The following is a 22,662-nucleotide window of genomic DNA, read 5'->3' on the forward strand; positions in this document are numbered from 1 at the left end:
TTGTTTTGTTTTACAATATTTAAAAAATTAAAAGCTGAAATGTTGTCAGTCAATAATTATTTAACCCCTCTGCTATGGCAGGCCTAATTAAGTTCAGGACTACACATTAGCTCCAAAAGTCACATAATAAGTTGCATGGATTTATGCGTGCAATAGCAGTGTTTAACATGATTTTTGAGGTAGTCATTTTTGAATGACTATCTCATCTCTGTACCCCACACACACATCTGTACCCCACCTGTAAGGTCCCTCAGTAGAGCATTGAATTTCAAGCATAGATTCAACCACAAAGACCAGGGAGGTTTTCCAATGCCTTGCAAAGAAGGGCACCTATTGGTAAACATAAAAAATCTGAATATCCCTTTGAGCATGGTGAAGTTATTAATGACACTTTGGATGGTGTATCAATACACCCAGGAATGTAGAAAACCACTCAGGGATTTCACCATGAGGCCAATGGTGACTTTAAAACAGTTACAGAGTTTAATGGCTGTGATAGGAAAAAACAGGATGGGTCAACAACATTGTGATTACTACACAATACGAACCTGAAGGACAGAGGGAAAAGAAGGAAGCCTGTACATAATTCAAATATTCCAACGCATGCATCCTATTTGCAACAAGGCACTAAAGTAAAACTGCTAAATAATTTGGCAAAAGCAATTAACGTTTTGTCCTGAATACAAAGTGTTCAGGGGGCAAATCCAACACAACACATTACTGAGTGAGTACCACTCTCCATATGTTCATGCATAGTGATGGCTGCATCATGTTATGGGTATGCTTGTAATCATTAAGGACTGGGTATTTTTTCAGTATAAAAAATAAACGTAATGGAGCTAAGTACAAGCAAAATCCTAGTGGAGACCTGGTTCAGGCTGCTTTCCACCAGACACTGGGAGATTAATTCCCCTTTCAGCAGGACAATAACTTAAAACACAAGGCCAAATATACACGAGTTGCTTAGTAAGAAGACAGTAAATATTCCTGAGTGGCAGAGTTTCAGTCTTGACTTAAATCTACTTGAAAATCCATGGCAAGACCTCAAAATGGTTGTCTAGCAATGATCAACAACCAATTTGACAGAGCTTGAAGAATTTTTAAAATAATAATGGGCAAAGGTTGCACAATCCAGGTGTAGAAAACTCTTAGAAACGTAATGAAATGTCTTCTTCCAACTCACTCTCAAACACTTAAATCCCCTGAAGGCAGCTCACTTTCTAGCCCACTTGAATAGCCCCCACGATATGCAACTTTTCAGGGAAGTCAGGAACCAATGTACTCAGTCAGTTAGGAAAGCTAAGGCTAGCTTTTGTAAACAGAAATTTGATTCCTGTAGCACTAATTCTAAAAAGTTTTCGGACACTGTAAAGTCCATGAAGAATGAGAGCACCTCCACCCAGCTGCCCACTGCACTGAGAATAGGAAACAAGGTCACCACTGATAAATCTAAGATAATCTATCATTTTAATAAACATTTTTCCACGACTGACCATGCTTTCCACCTGGCTACCCCTACCCTGGCCAACATCTCAGCAACCCCTGCAGCAACTTAAGCGTTCAGTGTGTGAAATTGGAGGGCCTGTTGTCCAGACCTCTGGCAGTCTCTATGGGGGTGCCACATGGTTCAATTCTCGGGCTGACTCTTTTCTCTCTATATATCAATGATGTCACTCTTGCTGCTGGTGATTCTCTGATCCACCTCTATGCAGACGACACCATTCTGTATACATCTGGCCCTTCTTTGGACACTATGCTAACAAACCTCCAAACGAGCTTCAATGTCATACAACACTCCTTCCGTGGCCTCCAACTGCTTTTAAATGCTAGAAAAACTAAGTGTATGCTCTTCAACCGATTGCTGCCCGCACCCTCCCGCCCGACTAGCATCACTACTCTGGACGGTTCTAACCTATAATATGTGGACAACTACAAATACCTAGGTGTCTGGCTAGACTGTAAACTCTCCTTCCAGACTCACATTAAGTGTCTCCAATACTAAATAAAATCTAGAATTGGCTTGCTATTTCGCAAAAAGCCTCCTTCACTCATGCCGCCAAAACATACCCTCATAAAACTGACCATCCTACCGATCCTTAACTTCGGCGATGTAATTTACAAAATAGCCCCCAACACTCTACTCAGCAAACTGAATGTAGTCTATCACAGTGCTCTCTGTCTCCCATCGTGTTTATTGCACGCAGAACTATTCACAGCTGTAATCGCTGCCAAAGGTGATTCTACAAAGTATTGACTCAGGGGTGTGAATACTTAACTACATTTTATATTTCTGTATTTCATTTTCAATACATTTGCAAAAAAAATCTAAAAACATCTTTGCACATATGGGGTATTGTGTGTAGATGGGTGAGATATTTTTTTATTTAATCAATTTTGAATTTAGGCTGTAACACAACAGAATGTGGAATGAGTTGAGGGGTATGAATACTTTCTGAAGGCATTGTATGCTGTACATGGCACATTACATGGATATGAAAACGACCCTGGTTTTAGAACTACTTAATATAAAATGGTGATGTACATTAAAACCTTTTGAGTATACTGTAGATATTCAACATATGAGAGTGAAATTGATTATACCAAATATGTAATGAATATTACCTTATAAAGCCCAGCTGTGATCAAAGCTAACAGCAGCAGACCTCCCACAACACCCCCAATGACCCCCTTTGTGAAGTTAACCTCAGGATACACCTCCACCTGAGTTTCAATCTGAGGATGACAAATGCATGTATTTTCAACTGAAGCTAAATTAAGTTATCAATCTTACTGGGCGGCAGGGTTGGAGTCAATTTAAAATTGAAGGCAGTCAATTCAGGAAGTAAACTGAAATTCCAATTCAATAAGTAAAACATTTTAATATTTTTTTTTTTATAACTTTGCAATAAGCTGAAAAGGAGAAGCTGTTTAAGCCAAACGTTTTTACATATTTGGATTTTAAATTAAATTCACTCCCTGAATTGACTGATTTCAATTCCAATCGACCTCAACCCCGATTTGAGGAGATAACATCTAAAAGGCTACCTTTTGTATAGGTGGGTTATTTTTGGAGTCCGAAGAATAATAGATGTATTGGTTTCTGTCATAATCTACAGTGGCACTGCTGACCAAGTTGAACTGGGCAGACTCAAGACCAATCTGAGAGCAGAGAGAAAGAGTGAGGAATGTTAGTAAGGAGATATGTTCTGTAAATTAGCACAGCTAGCATTGGGGGAAAATACTGTATACAATTATCCATACCTCCATCCTTTCATACCTGTTCTATCCATTGAGAGCTGAGGTTACCAGTGATGTTATAAGAGTTACGATCCAAATTTCGAATGAAGCTTTTGCACATGAACACCCCACAATTTGCGACAGAGCAGTCCTGTAGAATAGGGGGAAGAAAAAATAATTGCGATCACTTTTGAACTAATGACAATCGAACACATTAATATAATAGGTTATTATTTACTATTAACCCATGAATAAGCATTACAACTATTTATATATGCATTTTAGTTGGTAAGCATTTATAACATATATTATATAATTTATAAAGCATTTATACTCCTTTATGGACAATTTATAATGGGTTATTCATGAGTTATAAAGTGTAACACAAATCAAGCATTTTAAAAGTCACATTTTCAGAGGTTGTGAATACCTTTTCTTAATTAAGTTTGCCTTCATACAGAATCAGGCAACTACCTAAATGTAATTCTGTTTACATTTAACAGCATTTCTAGACACAGCAAATCTGTAATAACACCTGTAACAACACTTGGCTTCAACATCTAAAAAATTCTAGAATATATGTTTAGCCATTAGATTATGTGTTAAATAAATAATCTATTAGCAGAAAACCTGTCATTGCTACTGTTCGTGACACTCAAGGCAAGTTGGTGTTAGGTGTGACCGTTGCAATACCAGGAAGTTGCAATACCAGGAAGTTGTTGAGAAATATTATTTCAAATAGAAGTGGATGGCATTATAAAACTGAAATGGGCTAGCACTATTCACCACAGCATGATTTTTCTGCAGCTGGTCCACAAAGTCTGTGGCAGTAGGTTCCTCATTCTTGTGTCTTTGACAACCTTGAATCTGAAACACAAAAGTTTCCTGTCAATTCCAATCATCACAAAACTGAAATAAAACCTGCAATATCCACCTTCTTTATCCCATTTCTTGGGATTGAACATAGTGCTTACTTTACTTTATATTTGTGCTATTTGTGCATTTATCATTACTAATGTATTTATACACTGAACAAATATATAAACACAGTATGTCTAGTGTTGGTCCCATGTTTCATGAGCTGAAATAAAAGATCCCAGAAATGTTACAAAAAGCAAAAAGTGTGCTCTTCACGGATGAATTCCGGTTTCAACTGTACCGGGCAAATGACAGACCGAGTGTATTGCGTTGTGTGGGCGAGCAGTTTGCTGATGTCAATGTTGGGAACAGTGGGGTTATGGTATGGGCAGCCATAAGCTACAGACAATCGAACACAATTGCATTTTATCAATGTCAATTTGAATGCTGAGATACTGTGACGAGATCCTGAGGTCCATTGTCGTGCTATTCATCCTCTGCCATTACCTCATGTTTCAGCATGATAATGCACGGCCCCGTTTCTAGTCCCTCCTGCAGCAAAGCACCCCCACAACATGATGCTGCCACCCCCGTGCTTCACGGTTGGGATTGTGTTCTTCGGCTTGCAAGCATCCCCCTTTTCCCTCCAAACATAACGATAGTCAATATGGCCAAACAATTCTATTTTTGTTTCATCAGAGCAGAGGACATTTCTCCAAAGAGTACGATCTTTGTTCCCATGTGCAGTTGCAAACCGTAGTCTGGCTTTTTTATGGCGGTTTTGGAGCAGTGGCTTCTTCCTTGCTGAGCGGCTTTTCAGGTTATGTCGATATAGGACTTGTTTTACTGTGGATATAGATACTTTTGTACCTGTTTCCTCCAGCATCTTCAAAGGTCCTTTGCTGTTGTTCTGGGATTGATTTGCACTTTTCGCACCAAAGTACGTTCATCTATTGTATACAGAATGAGTCTCCTTCCTGAGTGGTATGACAGCCGTGTGGTCCCATGGTGTTTATACTTGCATACTATTGTTTGTACAGATGAACGTGGGACCTTCAGGCATTTGGAAATGTCTTTTGATTTTCCCATGATGTCAAGCAAAGAGGCACTGAGTTTGAAGGTAGGCCTTGAAATACATCCACAGGTACACCTCCAATTGACTCAAATTATGTCAGTTAGCCTATCAGAAGCTTCTAAAGCCATGACATCATTTTCTGGAATTTTCCCAGCTGTTTAAAGGCACAGTCAACTTAGTGTATGTAAACTTCTGACCCACTGGAATTGTGATACAGTGAATTATAAGTGAAATAATCTGTCTGTAAACAATTGTTTGAAAAATTACTTGTGTCATGCACAAAGTAGATGTCCTAACCGACTTGCCAAAACTATAGTTTGTTAACAAGACATTTGTGGTGTGGTTGAAAAACGAGTTATAATGACTCCGACTTCAACTTCCGACTTCAACTGTATGTATATATATATACACACACTACCGTTCAGAAGTTTGGGGTCACTCAGAAATGTCCTTGTTTTTTAAAGAAAAGCTTGTATTGTAGCTGGAAATGGGAGATTTTTTATGGACTATCTACATAGGCTTACGAGGCCCATTATCAGCAACCATTATTCCTGTGTTCCAATGGCACGTTGTGTTAGCTAATTCAAGTTTATAATTTTTAAAGGCTAACTGATCATTAGAAAACCCTTTTGCAATTATGTTAGCACAGCTGAAAACTTTTGTCCTGTTTGAAGAAGCAATAAAACTGTCCTTCTTTAGACTAGTTGAGTATCTGGAGCATCAGCATGTCTGGGTTTGATTACAGGCTCAAAATGGCTAGAAACAAATACATTTCTTCTGAAAATTGTTAGTCTATTCTTGTTTGAGAAATGAAGGCTATTCCATGCGAGAAATTGCCATCTTGTAAAATGAACATCGTGTACAATGCTGTGTACTACTCCCTTCAGAGAACAGCACAAGCAGACTCTAACCAGAATAGAAAGTGGGAGACGCCGGTACACAACTGCGTAAGAGGACATGTACATTAGAGTGTCTAGTTTGAGAAACAGATGCCTCACAAGTCCTCAACTGGTAGCTTCATTAAGTAGTACGTGCAAAACACCAGTCTCAACATCAACAGTGCAGACTCCGGGATGCTGTCTTTCTAGGCAGAGTTCCTCTGTCCAGTGCTGTGTTCGTTTGCCCATCTCAATCTTATCGTTTTATTGGCCAGTCTGAGATATGGCTTTTTCTTTGCAACTCTGCCTAGAAGGCCAGCATCCCGGAGTCGCCTCTTCAATGTTGACGTTGAGACTGGTGTTTTGCGAGTACTATTTACACACAATACCCCATAATGACAAAGTGAAAACAGGTTTTAAGAAATGTTTGCAAATGTATAAAAAATCAGAAATACTTTATTTACATAATTATTCATACCCTTTGCTATGAGACTTGAAATTGGGTTCAGATGCACCCTGTTTCCATTGATCATGATTGAGATGCTTCTACAACTTGATTGCAATCCACCTGTGGTAAAGTCAATTGATTGGACATGATTTGGAGGGCAGGCACCACTTTTGACAATGTTATGTCAGAGCAAAAACCAAGTCATGAGGTCGAAGGAATTGTCTGTAGCCCTCCGAGACAGGATTGTGTCGAGGCACAGATCTTGGGAATTGTACCAAAAACATTTCTGCAGCATTGAAGGTCCCCAACTTCACAGTGGCTTCCATCATTCTTAAATGGAAGAAATGTGGAACTACCAAGACTCTTGCAAGAGCAATCGGGGGAGAAGGGCCTTGGTCAGGGAGGTGACAGAGCTTTAGAGTTCCTATGTGGAGATGGGAGAACCTTCCAGAAGGACAACCATCTCTTTAGCACGACCAATTAGGCCTTTATGGTAGAGCTGCCCGATGGAAGCCACTCCGCAGTAAAATGCACATGACAGTCATCTTGGAGTTTGCCAAAAAGCACCTAAAGGACTCTCAGACCATGAGAAACAAGATTATCTTGTGTTATGAAACCAAGATTGAACTCTTTGGCCTGAATGCCAAGCGTCACATCTGGAGGAAACCTGGCACCGTCCCTACATTTAAGCATGGTGGTGGCAGCATCATGCTGTGGGGAAGTTTTTCAGTGGCAGGGACTGGGAGACTAGTCAGGATCGAGGGAAATATGAATGGAGCAATGTACAGAGAGATCCTTGATGAAAACCTGCTCCAGAGTGCTTAGGAACTCAGACTGGGGTGAAGGTTCTCATTCCAACATGACAACCATGCTAAGCACACAGACAAGACAACGCAGGAGTGGCTTCGGGACAAATCTCTGAATGTTCTTGAGTGGCCTAGCCAGAGCCCGGACTTGAACCCCCTCGAGCATCTCTGGAGAGACCTGAAAATACCTGTGCAGCAACGCTCCCCATTGAACATGACAGAGCTTATGATCTGCAGAGAAGAATGGGAGAAACTCCCCAAATACAGGTGCGCCAAGCTTGTAGCATCATACCCAAGAAGACTCGAGGCTGTAATCGCTGCCAAAGGTGCTTCAACAAAGTACTGAGTGAATGCTCTGAATACTTATGTAAATGTGATATTTGGAGGGGGGGTTAACACATTTGCAAAAATGTAAAAAAAACTGTTTTTGCTTAGTGATTATGGGGTATTTTGTGTAGATTGATGAGGAAAAAACGATGTAATACATTTTAGAACTGAATGTGGAAAAAGTCAAGGGGTCTGAATACTTTCTGTATGGACTATCTACCAATCCCAGGCATTTTTAATGTTTGAGACACTGAAAATCAAGACAACCTAGAGCCAAACTAGAATACTGGGCAGCTAAACCAAATGTTTTTTTTTCTGTCTAAGCTAAAAAAAAACAATTGCTTTCACATTGTAATTTGCTAAACGAAGTACGGCAAATGTCTCTTCAATATCACTGTTCACCACTTAATCCCATTTTAACAGAGTGTAATTCACTCAATATTGGGAGATTAGACAAAGTTTACAATACCAGAAAGCTTAAATTCTCCTATTTTCTATCAGTTGCATAGGTGATTCAAAAAGTAGTTTCCACTCCTCTCACCTGTATACCATTTGGATCAGCCCAGATATCTTTGTCACCAAGCTTCATTGGCACCTTGATTATCACAGTAAGATTGAAGCCTCTTTCATAATTTTCAACCTGAGAAAGAAGGGGATATTTTAACTTATGCTATACATTTCAGACATATTAAGTAAATGACACATAAATACTGTATATTAGTATATTATCCTTACCTCAAAGGATTGTTTCACATGTTTCTGCAAATCATTTTTCCCGGCAGTGAAATTAACATAACTGGTTGAATCCTCATTTCTAAATAAATGGGGGGAAGATTTAGTGAAGACAAATATTCCGAACAGCTGGGCTAGATTAAACCTGAGTCATACACTACCAGTCAAAAGTTTAAGAACACCTACTCATTCAAGGGCTTTTACTATTTTCTACATTGTCGAATAACAGTGAAAACATCAAAACTATGAAATAACACATATGGAATCATGTAGTAACCAAAAAAGTGTTAAACGAATCGAAATATAATTTATATTTGAGATTTTTCAAATGGCCACCCTTTGCCTTGATGACAGCTTTGCACACTCTTGGCATTATCTCAACCAGCTTCATGAAATAGTCACCTGGAATGCATTTAAATTAACAGGTGTGCCTTCTTAAAAGTGAATTTGTGGAATTTCTTTCCTTCTTAATGTGTTTGAGCCCATCAGATGTGTTGTGACAAGGTAGGAGTGGTATACAGAAGATAACCCTATTTGGTCAAATTCCATACGATGGCAAGAACAGCTCAAAAAAGCAGAGATAAACGACAGTCCATCGTTACTTTAAGACAGGAAGGTCAGTCAATACGGAAAATTTCAAGAAAGGGCAGTCACAAAAACATTGAGCCCTATAATGAAATTGGCTCTCATGAAGACAGGAATGGAAGACCCAGAGTTACCTCTGCTGCAGAGGATAAGTTCATTAGAGTTATCAGCTTCAGAAATTGCAGCCCAAATAAATGCTTCACAGAGTTAAAATAACAGACACATCAACTGTTCAGAGGAGACTGCGTGAATCAGGCATTCATGGTCGAATTGCTCCAAAGAAAGCACTGCTAACGGACTCCAATATGAATAAGAGACTTGCTTGGGCCAAGAAACACGAGCAATGGACATTACACCGGTGGAAATGTGTCCTTTGGTCTGGAGTCTGAATTTGAGATTTTGGGTTCCAACCGCCATGTCTTTGTGAGACACGGTGTTAGTGAATGGATGATCTCCACATGTGTATTTCCCACTGTGAAGCATGGAGGAGGTGTTATGGTGTGGGTGTACTTTGCTGATGACACTGTCTGTGATTTATTTAGAATTCAAGGCACGCTTAAACTGCATGGCTACCACAGCATTCTTCAGCGATATGCCATCCCATCTGATTTGGGCTTAGTGGGACATTTGTTTTCAACAGGACAATGACCCAACACACCTCCAGGCTGTGTAAGGTCTACTTTACCAGGATTGTGTCAAGGCACAGATCTGGGGAATTGTACCAAATAAATCGCTGCAGCATTGAAGGTCCCCAAAGAACATAGAGGCCTCCAACATTCTTAAATGGAAGAAGTTTGGAACCACCAAGACCCAAACTGAGTAATCGGGGGAGAAGGACCTTGATCAGTAAGGTGACCAAGAACCCCGATGGTCACTCTGAAAGAGCTCCAGAACTCTGGAGAGATGGGAGAACCTTCCAGATGGACAACCATCTCTGCAGCACTCCACCAATCAGGCCTTTATGGTAGAGTGGCCAGACGGAAGCCACTCCTGACTGTATTGACTGTATTACCACCACACTGGCGGTCACGAGTCATGAAGGCAGTTAAGTTCCATGTGACCGTTTGGTCATGGCAATTAGGCTTCTCCAAGCTCTGATGCTGCTGATGGTCATTAGTAGCCTACCAAACTTGCTAACTGCTTTGTACTCAGCACTCTATTGTTCCTTTAATCACTGACATAAATGCAAATGTAATCGAAAATCTAATCAAACACTTCATGAGATCCTATGAGCTCATGTTGCACAACATTTCTACAGGCTATGCAATTGGGGGAGAAAGCAGTTCGGATTGGTCTGCCCTATAGGATTGGTCTGCCATAAAGAAGGCTTCTGTCTATTTGAGCTGGTCCGTCTGTGTTGGTAATCTGTCGAATTCAACTTTTTTAATGCATTGTGTAGTGGAGCTCCAGAACTTTCTGGAGGATCAAGTTTTGAAATCATTGGAATTAGAGTATGATAGCTAAAGAGATGGAGAAAACACCTGTGTCCAGATTACATCTTCAAACTAAGGGCAACCATGTCATGGAATTAGTGACAGGGAGACGCGTTCATCATGCATGATGATGTATACATGATGTATACAATGTATACAGATAGTCTAGCGTTAGCTAGCTACATTTTCAGATATTAAACGTTTCGAATTTTGACAGAAAGTGGTTTATTTCAAGCAAAATTGCACTGTTAGCTAGCTAACTAACGTTAGCTGGCTGGCTCCCTAGCTGACATTATTATTTGTATCCCAGAGCCGTTTGCTTTTCTAGTTAGAGACTAATGTTAGCTAGCTAACATTGAACCTGGTTGGTTAGCTCCCAGCATATTCCCAGCATATAGTCATGACATGATTTGGCACTGTGTTCATTGTTGTTTAACTGGCTAACGTTATGGGACGTGTGATCTTACACCTTTCTTTTACCTAACTAGTTTCATTGTTTACCTAGCTTGCTAGCTAGCTACATGTCTTAAGATAAAGTGTACAACACCCGTTGAATATGGCCGTTGTCAGTAAACGTAGACAAAAAAGCGTAATGAAATGTTGCTAGCAGAGCTGATTAGGCTGTTTTCATGTTATCCAGAGGTAAACAAAGTGTGCGCTCTGAACGCTCCGACAGCGAAACGAGATGGGTGGGTTTTTCCTTTGTGTAATGAAGAAGTAGCCCTGTTCAGAACAAGGGTCGGGTGAAGTGTACTGTTTGATAGAGGCACATGACCTGAAAAGCTCGCTCACTTTGTTTTCCTCCGGTATTGAACACAGTTTATCCCGTCTTAAATTGTATCAATTATTTACGTTAAAAAAATACCTAAAGTTGTATTAGGAAAGTTGTTTGAAATGTTTGGACAAAGATTACAGGTAATTTATGAGATATTTTGTAGTCATGTTGCGCGAGTTGAAACTGGTGTTTTTCTGGATCAAACAAGCTAAATAAATGGGCATTTTGGATATATAACGACAGAATTAATTGAACAAGAGGACCATTTGTGATGTTTATGGGACATATTGGAGTGCCAACAGAAGAAGCTCGTCAAATGCATGAATTATATCTTTATTTCTGAGTTTCGTGTCCTGCCTGGCGGGTTGAATTATGATTGTCTGTCTTTGTTTGATGGGATGCTGTCCTCAGATAATAGCATGGTTTGCTTTCACCGTAAAGCCTTTTTCAAATCTGATACGTTGGCTGGATTAACCTCTTACCTCTACCTGGGACGCTTGCGTCCCAACTAGAGCTCTGGAAATGCAAATGTGCTACGCTAAATGCTAATAGTATTAGTTAAAACTCAAAAGTTCATTAAAATACACATGCAGGGTATCAAATTAAAGCTACACTCGTTGTGAATCCAGGCAACAAGTCAGATTTTTAAAATGCATGACAGCATGAGAAGCTATTATCTGATAGCATGCACCAATACACTACAACAGAAAAGCACAGCAGGGGACGTAAACAAAATAATTAGCATTTCGGCGTTACACAAACCGCACAATAAAATAGAAAACAGTCATTACCTTTCACCATCTTCTTTGTTGGCACTCCTAGATGTCCCATAAACACTATTGGGTCTTTATTTCGATTAAATCGGGCCATATAAAGCCAAGATATCGTTATATGTAGACTGTGTGATAAACGAAAAAAACAGCGATTTCACAACGTAACGTCATTTTTTTAAATTCAAAAAGTAGACGATAAACTTTCACAAAACACTTCGAAATACGTTTGTAATGCTACTTTAGGTATTAGTAAACGTTAATAAGCGATAAAATTCATCCGTAGGCGATGTACATATCATTAGCTGTCGTCTTGGAAAAAATTTCAGGAGAGAGCTCTTCCGGAATGATCTGGGCGGAGACCGGAGGTACGTCGTGCCCCTCTTTCGGTTCAACCAAGAATCAAAGAGGATTAAATTCACAAGATACTCGACTACATGGGGATGCTGTGGGAGTTGAATGCTCGGTCTTATCTAATTCGGCTCACTGTTAACAATTGCTGGAAGTGGCGCAAGGATATTTATTTCCATTTTCTGTGATCAGGTTTTCCTGCGCTTTCCGATGTAACGCACGTTATGTAATAGCCACAGTCGTGATTTAACCAGTTTTAAAAACGTCCGAGGGTTTCCTATACACACATTCTAACCATATGAACGTACTATATTCCTGGCATGAGTAGCAGGGCGCTGAAATGTTGCGCGATTTTTAACAAAATGTTCAAAAAAGTAGAGGGTAGGAGCAAGAAGTTAACAACAAGTGTAGCTTTAATTTGGTGAATTGCATGTGTGATTTCATGAAAGTTTAATATTTATAGTAATTTAATTTGAATTTGGCGCTCTGCCATTTCACTGGATGTTGTCAAAAATCGATCCCGCTAAAGGGATTTGATCCCTAAGAAGTTGTTAATAACTCTAAATTAAGGATATAGTACAACCTATTTCTTTGTTACCGCTCAACACAGGATAGCGGCATGTGTCTCAAATTGTTTGGAGAAAATATCCTTTCTATTTTATTCAGCTATTCTCAATTGTATTCTTTATACTATAAAATAATATAAAATAATGCCACGGAATTCTAAGCAAATCCTGTCCGCTGAATGAAGTAGTGAAGCCCACAGCCATTTGGCATAGCCAGATCAGGACCTAACATCAGGACAACTCTGAGTAAGCTTGTAGCGAAATCCTGCACGGATTTGTTCATCTGAAGTAGACTACATTTTCTTCATATTATGTTTCTTTCGACCTGTCTGAAGTAAATCATGGATTTCTTGAGAAAGTGTAGGCTATATTACATGGATTTATTATACTTTTTCAAACAGATGTTCCAAAGGTCTGCGTCAGTGGCTTGTAGGCTATGTCTGGAAGTCAAGGAGATGCTAAATGTGTTTATGTTATTTAACTGTCAATTACCGTGAAACTGACAGTTATTTGCTTGACAATCACAGGTGGTCAAAAATCGTGACCGCCACAGCCCTAAGTCTGATGAAACCAAGATTGAACTCTTTGGCTTGAATGCCAAGCATCACGTCTGGAGGAAACCTGGCACCATCCCTACAGTGAAGCATGGTGGTAGCAGCATCATGCTGAGGGGATGTTTTTCAGCGGCAGGGACTGGGGAGACTAGTCAGGATAGAAGGAAAGATGAACAGAGCAAAGTACAGAGGGATCCTTGATGAAAACTTGCTCCAGAGCGCTCAGGGCCTCAGACTGGGGCGAAGGTTCACCTTCCAACAGGACAATGACCCTATGCACACAGCCAAGACAATGCAGGAGTGGCTTTGGGACAAGTCTCTGAATGTCCTTGAGTGGCCCAGCCAGAGCCCAGACTTCAACCTATATTTATACCAGTGGAGGCTACCGAAGGGAGGACGGCTCATAATAATGGCTGGAATGGAGCGATTGGAATGGCATTAAACACATAGAAACCATGTGTTTGATACCGTTCCACTCATTCTTCTTCAGCCATTACCACGCGCCCGTCCTCACCAATTAAGGTGCCACCAAACCTCTTTGATTTGTACAGTTTATTGACTGTATCCATCTCGTTTATAATTCCTGAAATTAAAGCTAGACAGTCAGGGAATATTGGAAATTCCAAAAAACGATGGATAAGGACTATCTTTTGTAAATTTTTACAGTGAGGACATATAACACATTTTCAGTGCGACCCTCCGGACCTTGTGCAGCCCCCAGGACAAACTGAGTTTTACACACCTGAGTTAGAGCATTGATGTACATGATTCAACTGCAAAATGTTGTGTTTTTAAAAAATGTACACAAATAATGTCTGAGGGACATAAAAGGCCCTATATTTGTAGAACGAGCTAGACCCACATATAGGAAAATATGGTATGAAAATTAAATAGCACATACCTTTTAATCACAACAAAAATGCTGTATTTCACACCAATCTCTTTCACTTTGGAAAGTTCACTCTTTGGCGAGTGTGCATTTCCACTAAACAGGATGAGACGGGGTAATGCAGTTACTACAAATATTGTTAGACAAAACATCATAGGACATGATAACTTTATCTGAGTGTGTACCGCACATACCTTGAGGCATTTGCAGTGAATGTCATCATTTGGCCAAATTGAGTGTTTCTATCAATCCCATAGGAAATTACTAAGAGAGCCTGAGATGAAGGGAAGGAGAATACAATGTTTATTTAAAATATGACCTTAGACTCCTGTAGAAGCCCAGCAAAAAAAGTATGTCATATGGACATTAGGCGACATTCCCATAAATTCTCTTTTAGGGTTTCAGTGAGACGTTATCCCACTGACGTTCTGAGAATGTTCTATGGACTTTAAAACGTTACGTTATCTTTGGGACCATAAAGGGATGTTCAGTACAGATCCCTGTTTGGCCACAGTATAACGTTATAAAAAAGGTATTTTGGTGACGACAAGGATATTTTACAAATAGGCTCCTATTTGTTTCTGAAAGGACGTTATCCTTGGGGCATTCAATGTCAATGTTCAGAAGGAGACGTTTCAGGCAGGTCCTGGCCTTCAAATAATAAATAATTGGTCGAATTTCCCAGAATGTCACAAAATGGAGAAAAGGATGTTGTGGCATGGTCCTGTGGATGTGTTGTCTAGTTCCCAGTTTGTTCTGGGGATGTCCCCAAGAACGATTTTAGGACATTCTTAAAACGTTCTGTCATGGTCCCCTGTTTTTTTTTTCATCTTCGTTCCGGAGACGTCCCCAACGATGGTTAAACAATGCTCTTAGAATGTACTGTCATGGTTCCCTGGAGTTTTTTTGTCTAGTTCACGGCTTGTTCTGGGGACTAGAACAAGCCTAAAGATGTTTTTTGTATGTTCCCAACTAATGCATTTTTTCCTGTCATTTGGAAGTTGTTTGATGGTCCCAAAGGAATGTTCTCTGGGGGACCTTTGTCTAGATCCCTGTAAGGTACAGTACCAGTACGTCACTGAGGACCATGTCAGGACTTTGTTTTTTTACATTCTCAGGACATACATTTTTAATAATCATTATGACTTTGTGTGATGGTCCCAAGGGAACGTTTTCTGGGGGACCTCTGTCTAGTTCCCTCTAAGTTAACAGGACTTTGTTGAGGACAATATAAGGATATCCTCAAGACATCCTCAGGGCATTTGTTTTATAAGTTAAGTAATGAAATGGGAGAGGGTGTTTGAGCTAAGTGGGACACTGTTCAGCTAAAACAATGTAAATTACAATAAAATTACATATAACATGATCACTTTTAGAGTACTTACATTTCAATATGACCCCATTTGAGATTTGAACTCACAACCTCTGGATTTGGAATATACTGATCTTTCTGCTGCACCACAAGATCTGGACATACTCAGAAGTCCCCCACACATTTCTTGCCTATAACACATCTCTGCACTTAGCAAAAGAGTGCCATTGGCACTGGTATTTCAGTTATCAGTTAATCTGACTATTCTCTAATCGATTTGATTTACCTATTTCTGCAATTTGTGGCTTTTCTGTATAGTTGTCCAATGTTAGTGGGGCATATTACTCTGTTTTAATGTAACTCCTGAATCACTATGATAAATAAAATAGTTTTTCTTGTGTATTTTTAACCAAGCTTAATTTACTTAGAAGTGCAAACTGTAGCAATACAGGTGGAATCAGGCATTGACACAGACATAGTGGCATAGCAGGAACCAAGAGGTTGTGAGTTAAAATGCCAGGTGAGGACATGTTGAATAATACTTACTGTATAAATGAACATGTACAATGTATTCATGTATGTCAAAGTGTGTCAAATATGTTGAATACACTGTATGTTAAAAGCACTGTTTGTGTGTAGGTGTCCCTAAACCTACCAACAGACAAAGAGCTGTGAATAGATCAGTAGTTCACCAATCAGGGCCTTGATGGGCTCGACAACAGTAACTAGGGGTGATGTGTAATGAAACGAGTGTGTGAATCCCCAGGTAGGTGGGTGTAATGTTTTTTTTGGGGGGACTATCAGGCGACGTCCTGATGACTGATACACTGAATGTCCTGAGAACGTCCTAAAATCATCCTGACCTGACCTTCAATGACATCCCAGGAACATGGAGGGAACTAGACAAAAGTCACCTGGAGAACATTCCTTTGTGACCATCACACAATGTCCCGATGACAGGAAAAAAATATATCTTGAGAAGTCCCAAAAAACGTATTTAGGGACATCCCCGGGAACAAGCTGGGAACTAGACAAAACCTACACAGGGCCATGACCCAATGTCTACAGAACATCCTAAAATTGTCCTTGGGGACGGCCCCGGAACAAACAGGGAACTAGACAAAATCTCCACAGGACCATGAAACAATTTCCTGACAACTTTCGGTAACCATTTCCTGACTTTCTGTGGACGTCCTAATGACATTTTTTTTGCAGGGAGTACAGATTGCTTCTACAGTTCAATAGGATGTTTTATTTAGTAAGTAATAGGGATGTTATTACAATACAGTCTCGTATTACTGTTATTGTAATGATGAACATATGTTGTAAGTGAGACAGACCTTAGAATCGCTTTTGAAGATTGGCTTGTCAATGGTGCAGTCACTTTGTCCCCACATTACATTTCCCACACTGTCTGATGAGTTACACTCCACTCTTCCCTGGAGAGCAATGACAGGACAATGACAATTTATGTCAACTTCAGGCAATAGTTCACTGAAATTACCAATGAAACACTGGAAATGTACATACTGGACCTACAGAAATCACTATCACTTAAACAATATAAATCCTTCCTGCCCCTCAAACACTGAGTTTATAGCTACTCACTCCCTCTCCTTCCTCGTATGTACTCTTACCTGGAGTATGGTGAACTTCCTGAATGAAAGTCCTGCAGGGTATTTGAGAATAACGTGGCTGTTGTAAGAGTTCTCTTCCCTGCTTTCGACTGACACTGTCACATTTATCACCTCATCTATGCCAACCCTCACCTCTGAACTCCTGAGAGTGAGAAAGTGAGAAAGAGAGGGCAAAAGAAATAAAGAAATGATTCTCATTGTCATTACATCATGCTTGTTTTCCTCAACCTTTGACTATCATTGACATCATCATCATCATCATTTTCATCTTCATCCATTTTACTCGCCAGCTGTTGCAACGCTCTAATCGACATTCTAATCATAATACTTCTTTTAATTTTTTTTTTAATCTTACCCAGTAGAAAAACAGAAAGGCTCTGAGTCAATGCTAGTGATCTTACCTAGTGAAATTAAAATCCACTTTCAGGTTGTCAATGCAGTTGTTATCAGCGCCACAGTTGATCTCAAAACCTAACTGTGGGATGAAGAAAGATGTTCACCAAGTTCACTTAACACGTTACCTTCTTCATAATGACTAGGATATAGATGTATCTTTACCCCCCCTCCACCCACACAACAGCCTTTTTTTAGGGGATTTCAAATCAACTTTGACACAGTTTTTATTGTCAAAAGTTAAGAGAAGAAACATACAGGATGATATGTTGCAGTCGGTGACTGCGGGGAAAGGCTAGAGCTGAGGCCACCAGGAGATGTTGGCAACCCTTCAAATGTGAAGTCAAGTTCATTGGACAGTTCATTGAGGGAGTCCTCTGGGCAAGCCTATAAAAAATAGAATCTTCAGAGACATTTTATCATTCAAACTCCTCTAAAAAGAGGTTTACTGTGATATTGTTAACATTGACATGTCAAGGCTCTATGGCTGTATCCTTTAGAGTGTATAGTAATGACAGAGGGGAGAAACCAATGAGCATATGCTTTTGAGGTTGTCGACATGTGACAGCCATAAAGCCCAGACTTAAAGCTGATACAATTTGATGTGTACTCCACATAATAGTCATAATAGTCACATAGTATGTCATTCCAAAGTTTCAGCTGCTATTCTCTCATTGGATCCCGAAAAATACTTTTGACTGCTTAGAGCACTAAAACTCCACCTGAAAAAGGCACATCATTCAACTTTTATGGTGACAATAACGCCCTTGTTTGCTGTATTGTTGTAGGCTAAAGCTTCTTCGTCATATGAACCTATCATGTACAGAAAAGGTGGCCAGGAATTTATTCTGCAATGGTTATGAAACTATGTATTATGTTTTATGTTTATAAATTAAATATAGTTTACTTGAGACATTTGAAATTACAGTAGACTATTCAGACGTATAGACAGTAGCCTAGCTCTGGATAGTTTCTCGTTACTACTGTAAAGTGGGTCCAATTCAATGACAGATGGGACGTTGTAGGCCTAGGCTACTTTGCGAGTATGAAACCATAACCGTCAGAAAAGGAAAAATTCTGTTTCCTAGTGTTCCCGGTTCTGATTATTCTGCCTGCCCTGACCCCGAACCTGCCTGCCGTCCTGTACCTGCCTGACTCTGACCTGATCACGAACCCTTGTCTGTCCTCGACCTGCCCTTTGCCCGCCCCGTGTTTACAATAAATAATCTGAGAACTGTACTATCCGCCTCCTGTGTCTGCATCTGGGTCATATCCTGAGTCGTGGTAGTCACCAAGTGTATTCAGAAAGTATTCACACCATTTGACTTTATCCACATTTTGTTGTTACAACCTGAATTGTAATTTAATTAAATGTAGATTTGTTTTGTCATTGGCCTGGCCAGTGACAAATGAAAAGCTGAAATGTCTTGAGTCAATAAGTAAAAAAATAAAACTTGTTATGTCAAGACAAAATAAGTTCAGGAGTAAAATGTGCATAACAAGTCACATAATAAGTTGCATGGACGCACTCTCTGTACCCCACACATGAAATGATCTGTAAGGTCCCTCAGTCGAGCAGTGAATTTCAAGCACAGATTCAACCGCAAAGACCAGGGAGCTTTTCCAATGCCTCGCAAAGAAGGGCTCCTATTGGTAGATGAATTTTAAAAAGCAGACATTGAATGTCCCTTTAAAAATTGTGAAGTTATTAATTACATTCTGGATGGTGTATCAATCCACCTAGTCACTAAAAAGATTCAGACGTCCTTCCTAACTTAGTTACCGTAGAGGAAGGAAACCACTCAGGGATTTCACCATGAGGCCAATGGTGACTTTTAAACAGTTACAGAGTAATTAATGACTGTGATAGGAGAAAACTAAGGATGAGTCAACAACATTGTAGTTACTCTCCTCATGGCCCACTAGATATCATCAGAATGAGATAAAATAGATAATCTGTAGATTTTCCTGCCTATGCATTTATTTCTGATTTGGAGCCAAGCTCAAATAATGACAAATTAAAAATACTTTGCTGACTAAGTTCACTCACCTGAATGCCAGATTCAAGTTTTTGGTATATGAGCGCTGTGTTGTTGGGCATGAGGTTATACTAATACTGGTCATTTTCTTGATTGATAACTTTTTGGCAAACCCAAATGGAGGGCTAAGTTTCAAACCTACCTCAATAAAGAAGTTATGAGAGAAGCATTGCTCTTGAAGTCTTAATGTAAAAGTGTTTGTTTCCTCCCGTATCTTTGTAAGGATATAAGCACGATAGTTTGGAGCTTGGCGGGTCACATCCAGAGTTAAAGTATAGTTAATCTTTGCTTGAAGATCTGGAGCAAAAGAGATTGCATTTAATGAAAAGGATAAGCTACTCGCATGCATATGTACGGTGCCTGTATTCAGACCACTTGACTTTTCCCACATTTTTTAAACGTTACAGCCTTATTCTAAATTGGATTAAATAAAACATGTTCCTCAGCAATCTACAAACAATACCCCATAATGACAAAGAAAAAACTTTTTTAGAATGTTTAGCAAATGTAGCAAATGTATTAAAAAAAAAAACAGAAATTCCATATTTACAAAAGTATTCAGACCCTTTGCTATGAGACTTGAAATTGAGCTCAGGTGTATTCTGTATCCTTGAGATATTTCTACAACTTGATTGGAGTCCACCTGTGGTAAATAAAATTGATTGGACATGATTTATAAAGAAACACACGTGTCAATGTAAGGTCCCACAGTTTACTGTGCATGTCAGAGCAAAAACCAAGCCATGAGGTCGAAGGAATTGTCCGTAGAGCGCCAAGACAGGATTGTGTTGAGGCACAAATCTGGGGGAAGGGTAAAAAAAAATGTCTGCAGCATTGAAGGTCCCCAAGAACACAGTGGCCTCCATCATTCTTAAATGGAAGAAGTTTGGAACCACCAAGACTCTTCCTAGAACTGGCCACCCGGCCAAACTGAGCAATTGGGGGAGAAGGGGGGTGACAAAGAACCTGATGGTCACTCTGACAGAGCTCTGGAGTTCCTCTGTGGAGATGGAAGAACCTTCCAGAAGGATAACCATCTTTGCAGCACTCTTCCCATCAGGCCTTTAAGATAGAGTGGCCAGACAGAAGCCACTCCTCAGTAAAAGCCACATGACAGCCCACTTGGAGTTTTCCAAAAGGCACCTAAAGACTTTCAGACCATGAGAAACAAAATTCGCTGGTCTGATGAAACCAAGATTGAACTATTTGGCCTTAATGCCAAATGTCTTGTCTGAAGGAAACCTAGCACCGTCCCTACGGTGAAGCATGGTGGTGGCAGCATCATGCTGTGGGGATGTTTTTCAGTGGCAGGGATTGAGAGACTTAACAGGATTGAGGGAAAGATGAAGGGAGCAAAGTACAGAGACATCCTTGATGAAAACCTGCTCCAGAGCGCTCAAGACCTCAGACTGGGACGAAGGTACACAGCCAAGACAACGCAGGAGTGGCTTCGGGACAAGTCTCTGAATGTCCTTGAGTGGTCCAGCCAGAGCCTGGACTTGAACCCGATCAAACATCTCTGGAGAAACCTGAAAATAGCTGTGCAGCAACGCTCCCCATCGAACATGACAGAGCTTATGATCTGCAGAGAAGAATGGGAGAAACTCTCCAAATACAGGTGTGCCAAGCTTGTTGTGTCATACCCAAGAAGACTCGAGGCTGTAATCTTTGTCAAAAGTTCTTCAACAAAGGACTGAGCAAAGGGTCTGAATACTTATGTAAATGTGATATTTCAGTTTTTAATTTTAATACATTTGCAAGCATTTCTAAAACCCTTTTTTCCTTTGTCATTATGGGGCATTGTGTATAGATTGATGAGGGAAAAAAACACTTTATTAATCCATTTTAGAATAAGGCTACAACGTTACAACATTTTGAAAAAGTATTCCGAATGCACTGTAGATAAGAACAATTTTGACGTCAGAAACCTTTTGTGTCTGTTGTTTGTCTGGTCATGGTGAAACAGACTTTAGCACTGTTTCTCAGAGGTGTACTGCAGTCCACCTGGTTGGTGGGGATTTTGGGTGGGTTGAAGAAAACTCGTGCCATCAATGTTACTATAGGCCTGGACCTGGAAGAAAAAATATATAATGTATCAGTTTGATACAAAGTATATGTACATTCCACAATGAAGGGTGAGTTATTGGCCTCTAAAGCCTCATTTGACACGCCATTGACACCTAAATTAGGGCCAAATTTGAGCTGGCTCAATTTTCAAATTTGAGCTGGTTCAGGGAGTCCCGGGCCAACACAGCCCAGATTCACAACTGGTGCTGGCTGGATTAGGTTCAGGCTGGTGACGCCGTTACAATGCAACCACCAGCTAGCTGATCACTCGCTCAATGCTGATACATTTGGCTTTGGATTTGTTGCTGCTAGCTAGCTGAGCTACTGCAATAGTCAGACATGACACTCCACTTAGTTTGATATGTTACATTCTTATGGTATGTGTTAATTTGTGGATTCCCATCATCCATTTCGGATTGGATTTGACAAATTACAATTCATGTGATATGTTACGTACAAAGTGTTACACATTTGCCAAACGTTCAATATGTTAGGAATTTGCAAAATGTATGAAATGTTACCAATTCCAATTTTTTTGTTGATAATGTTAAATAGGTGGCAAATGTTAGCTGGGTTCGGGGTGAAGGTTAGGAGTTAGGTAAAAGGGTTAAGGTTAGGGTTAGCTAACATGCTAAGTAGTTGCAAAGTAGCTACCTTTGGGTTGCTTCGCATTTGTGTAATAAGCCCACCCTCCTTGTGTTTTTGCCTTAAGCAACATTCTGTCTTATGCAACGATTCCAAATGTAAGATATCATACTAATTTGAGTGTCCTGGATTTACATTCACTATGAGACCAGGCTGCTGAACAATAACCTTTTGGTAGAACAGTGTCGTTTTTGGTTAGCAGCTAGCTAATGTTAGCTTGAAACGACCCTGCAAATAAAAATGAGTCATTCGGACTTTGTGTCGTGGTCCTGTGGAGGTTTTGAC

The 22,662-nt window shown here is 39.9% G+C and overlaps 1 protein-coding gene across 1 annotated transcript in view; it reads right to left on the reverse strand.

The window, feature by feature from the left end:
* The window catches only part of LOC115106736 (integrin alpha-X-like), a 50,445-nt gene that overhangs the window by 4,201 nt on the left and 23,582 nt on the right, over positions 1-22,662 (reverse strand). The window contains exons 16-29 of the mRNA XM_029629766.2: positions 21,594-21,736; positions 19,808-19,962; positions 17,885-18,013; positions 17,635-17,708; positions 17,234-17,375; positions 16,937-17,035; positions 14,479-14,558; positions 14,297-14,380; positions 8,365-8,443; positions 8,171-8,269; positions 4,024-4,104; positions 3,278-3,388; positions 3,046-3,159; positions 2,623-2,733 (exon numbers count right to left, since the gene is read on the reverse strand). Of these exons, the coding sequence (XP_029485626.1) occupies positions 2,623-2,733; positions 3,046-3,159; positions 3,278-3,388; positions 4,024-4,104; positions 8,171-8,269; positions 8,365-8,443; positions 14,297-14,380; positions 14,479-14,558; positions 16,937-17,035; positions 17,234-17,375; positions 17,635-17,708; positions 17,885-18,013; positions 19,808-19,962; positions 21,594-21,736 (1,501 nt within the window). The remainder of the gene's footprint in view (positions 1-2,622; positions 2,734-3,045; positions 3,160-3,277; positions 3,389-4,023; positions 4,105-8,170; positions 8,270-8,364; positions 8,444-14,296; positions 14,381-14,478; positions 14,559-16,936; positions 17,036-17,233; positions 17,376-17,634; positions 17,709-17,884; positions 18,014-19,807; positions 19,963-21,593; positions 21,737-22,662) is intronic.

This window comes from Oncorhynchus nerka, linkage group LG23 (genome assembly GCF_034236695.1).
Source record: "Oncorhynchus nerka isolate Pitt River linkage group LG23, Oner_Uvic_2.0, whole genome shotgun sequence".
Classification (NCBI taxonomy): domain Eukaryota; kingdom Metazoa; phylum Chordata; class Actinopteri; order Salmoniformes; family Salmonidae; genus Oncorhynchus; species Oncorhynchus nerka.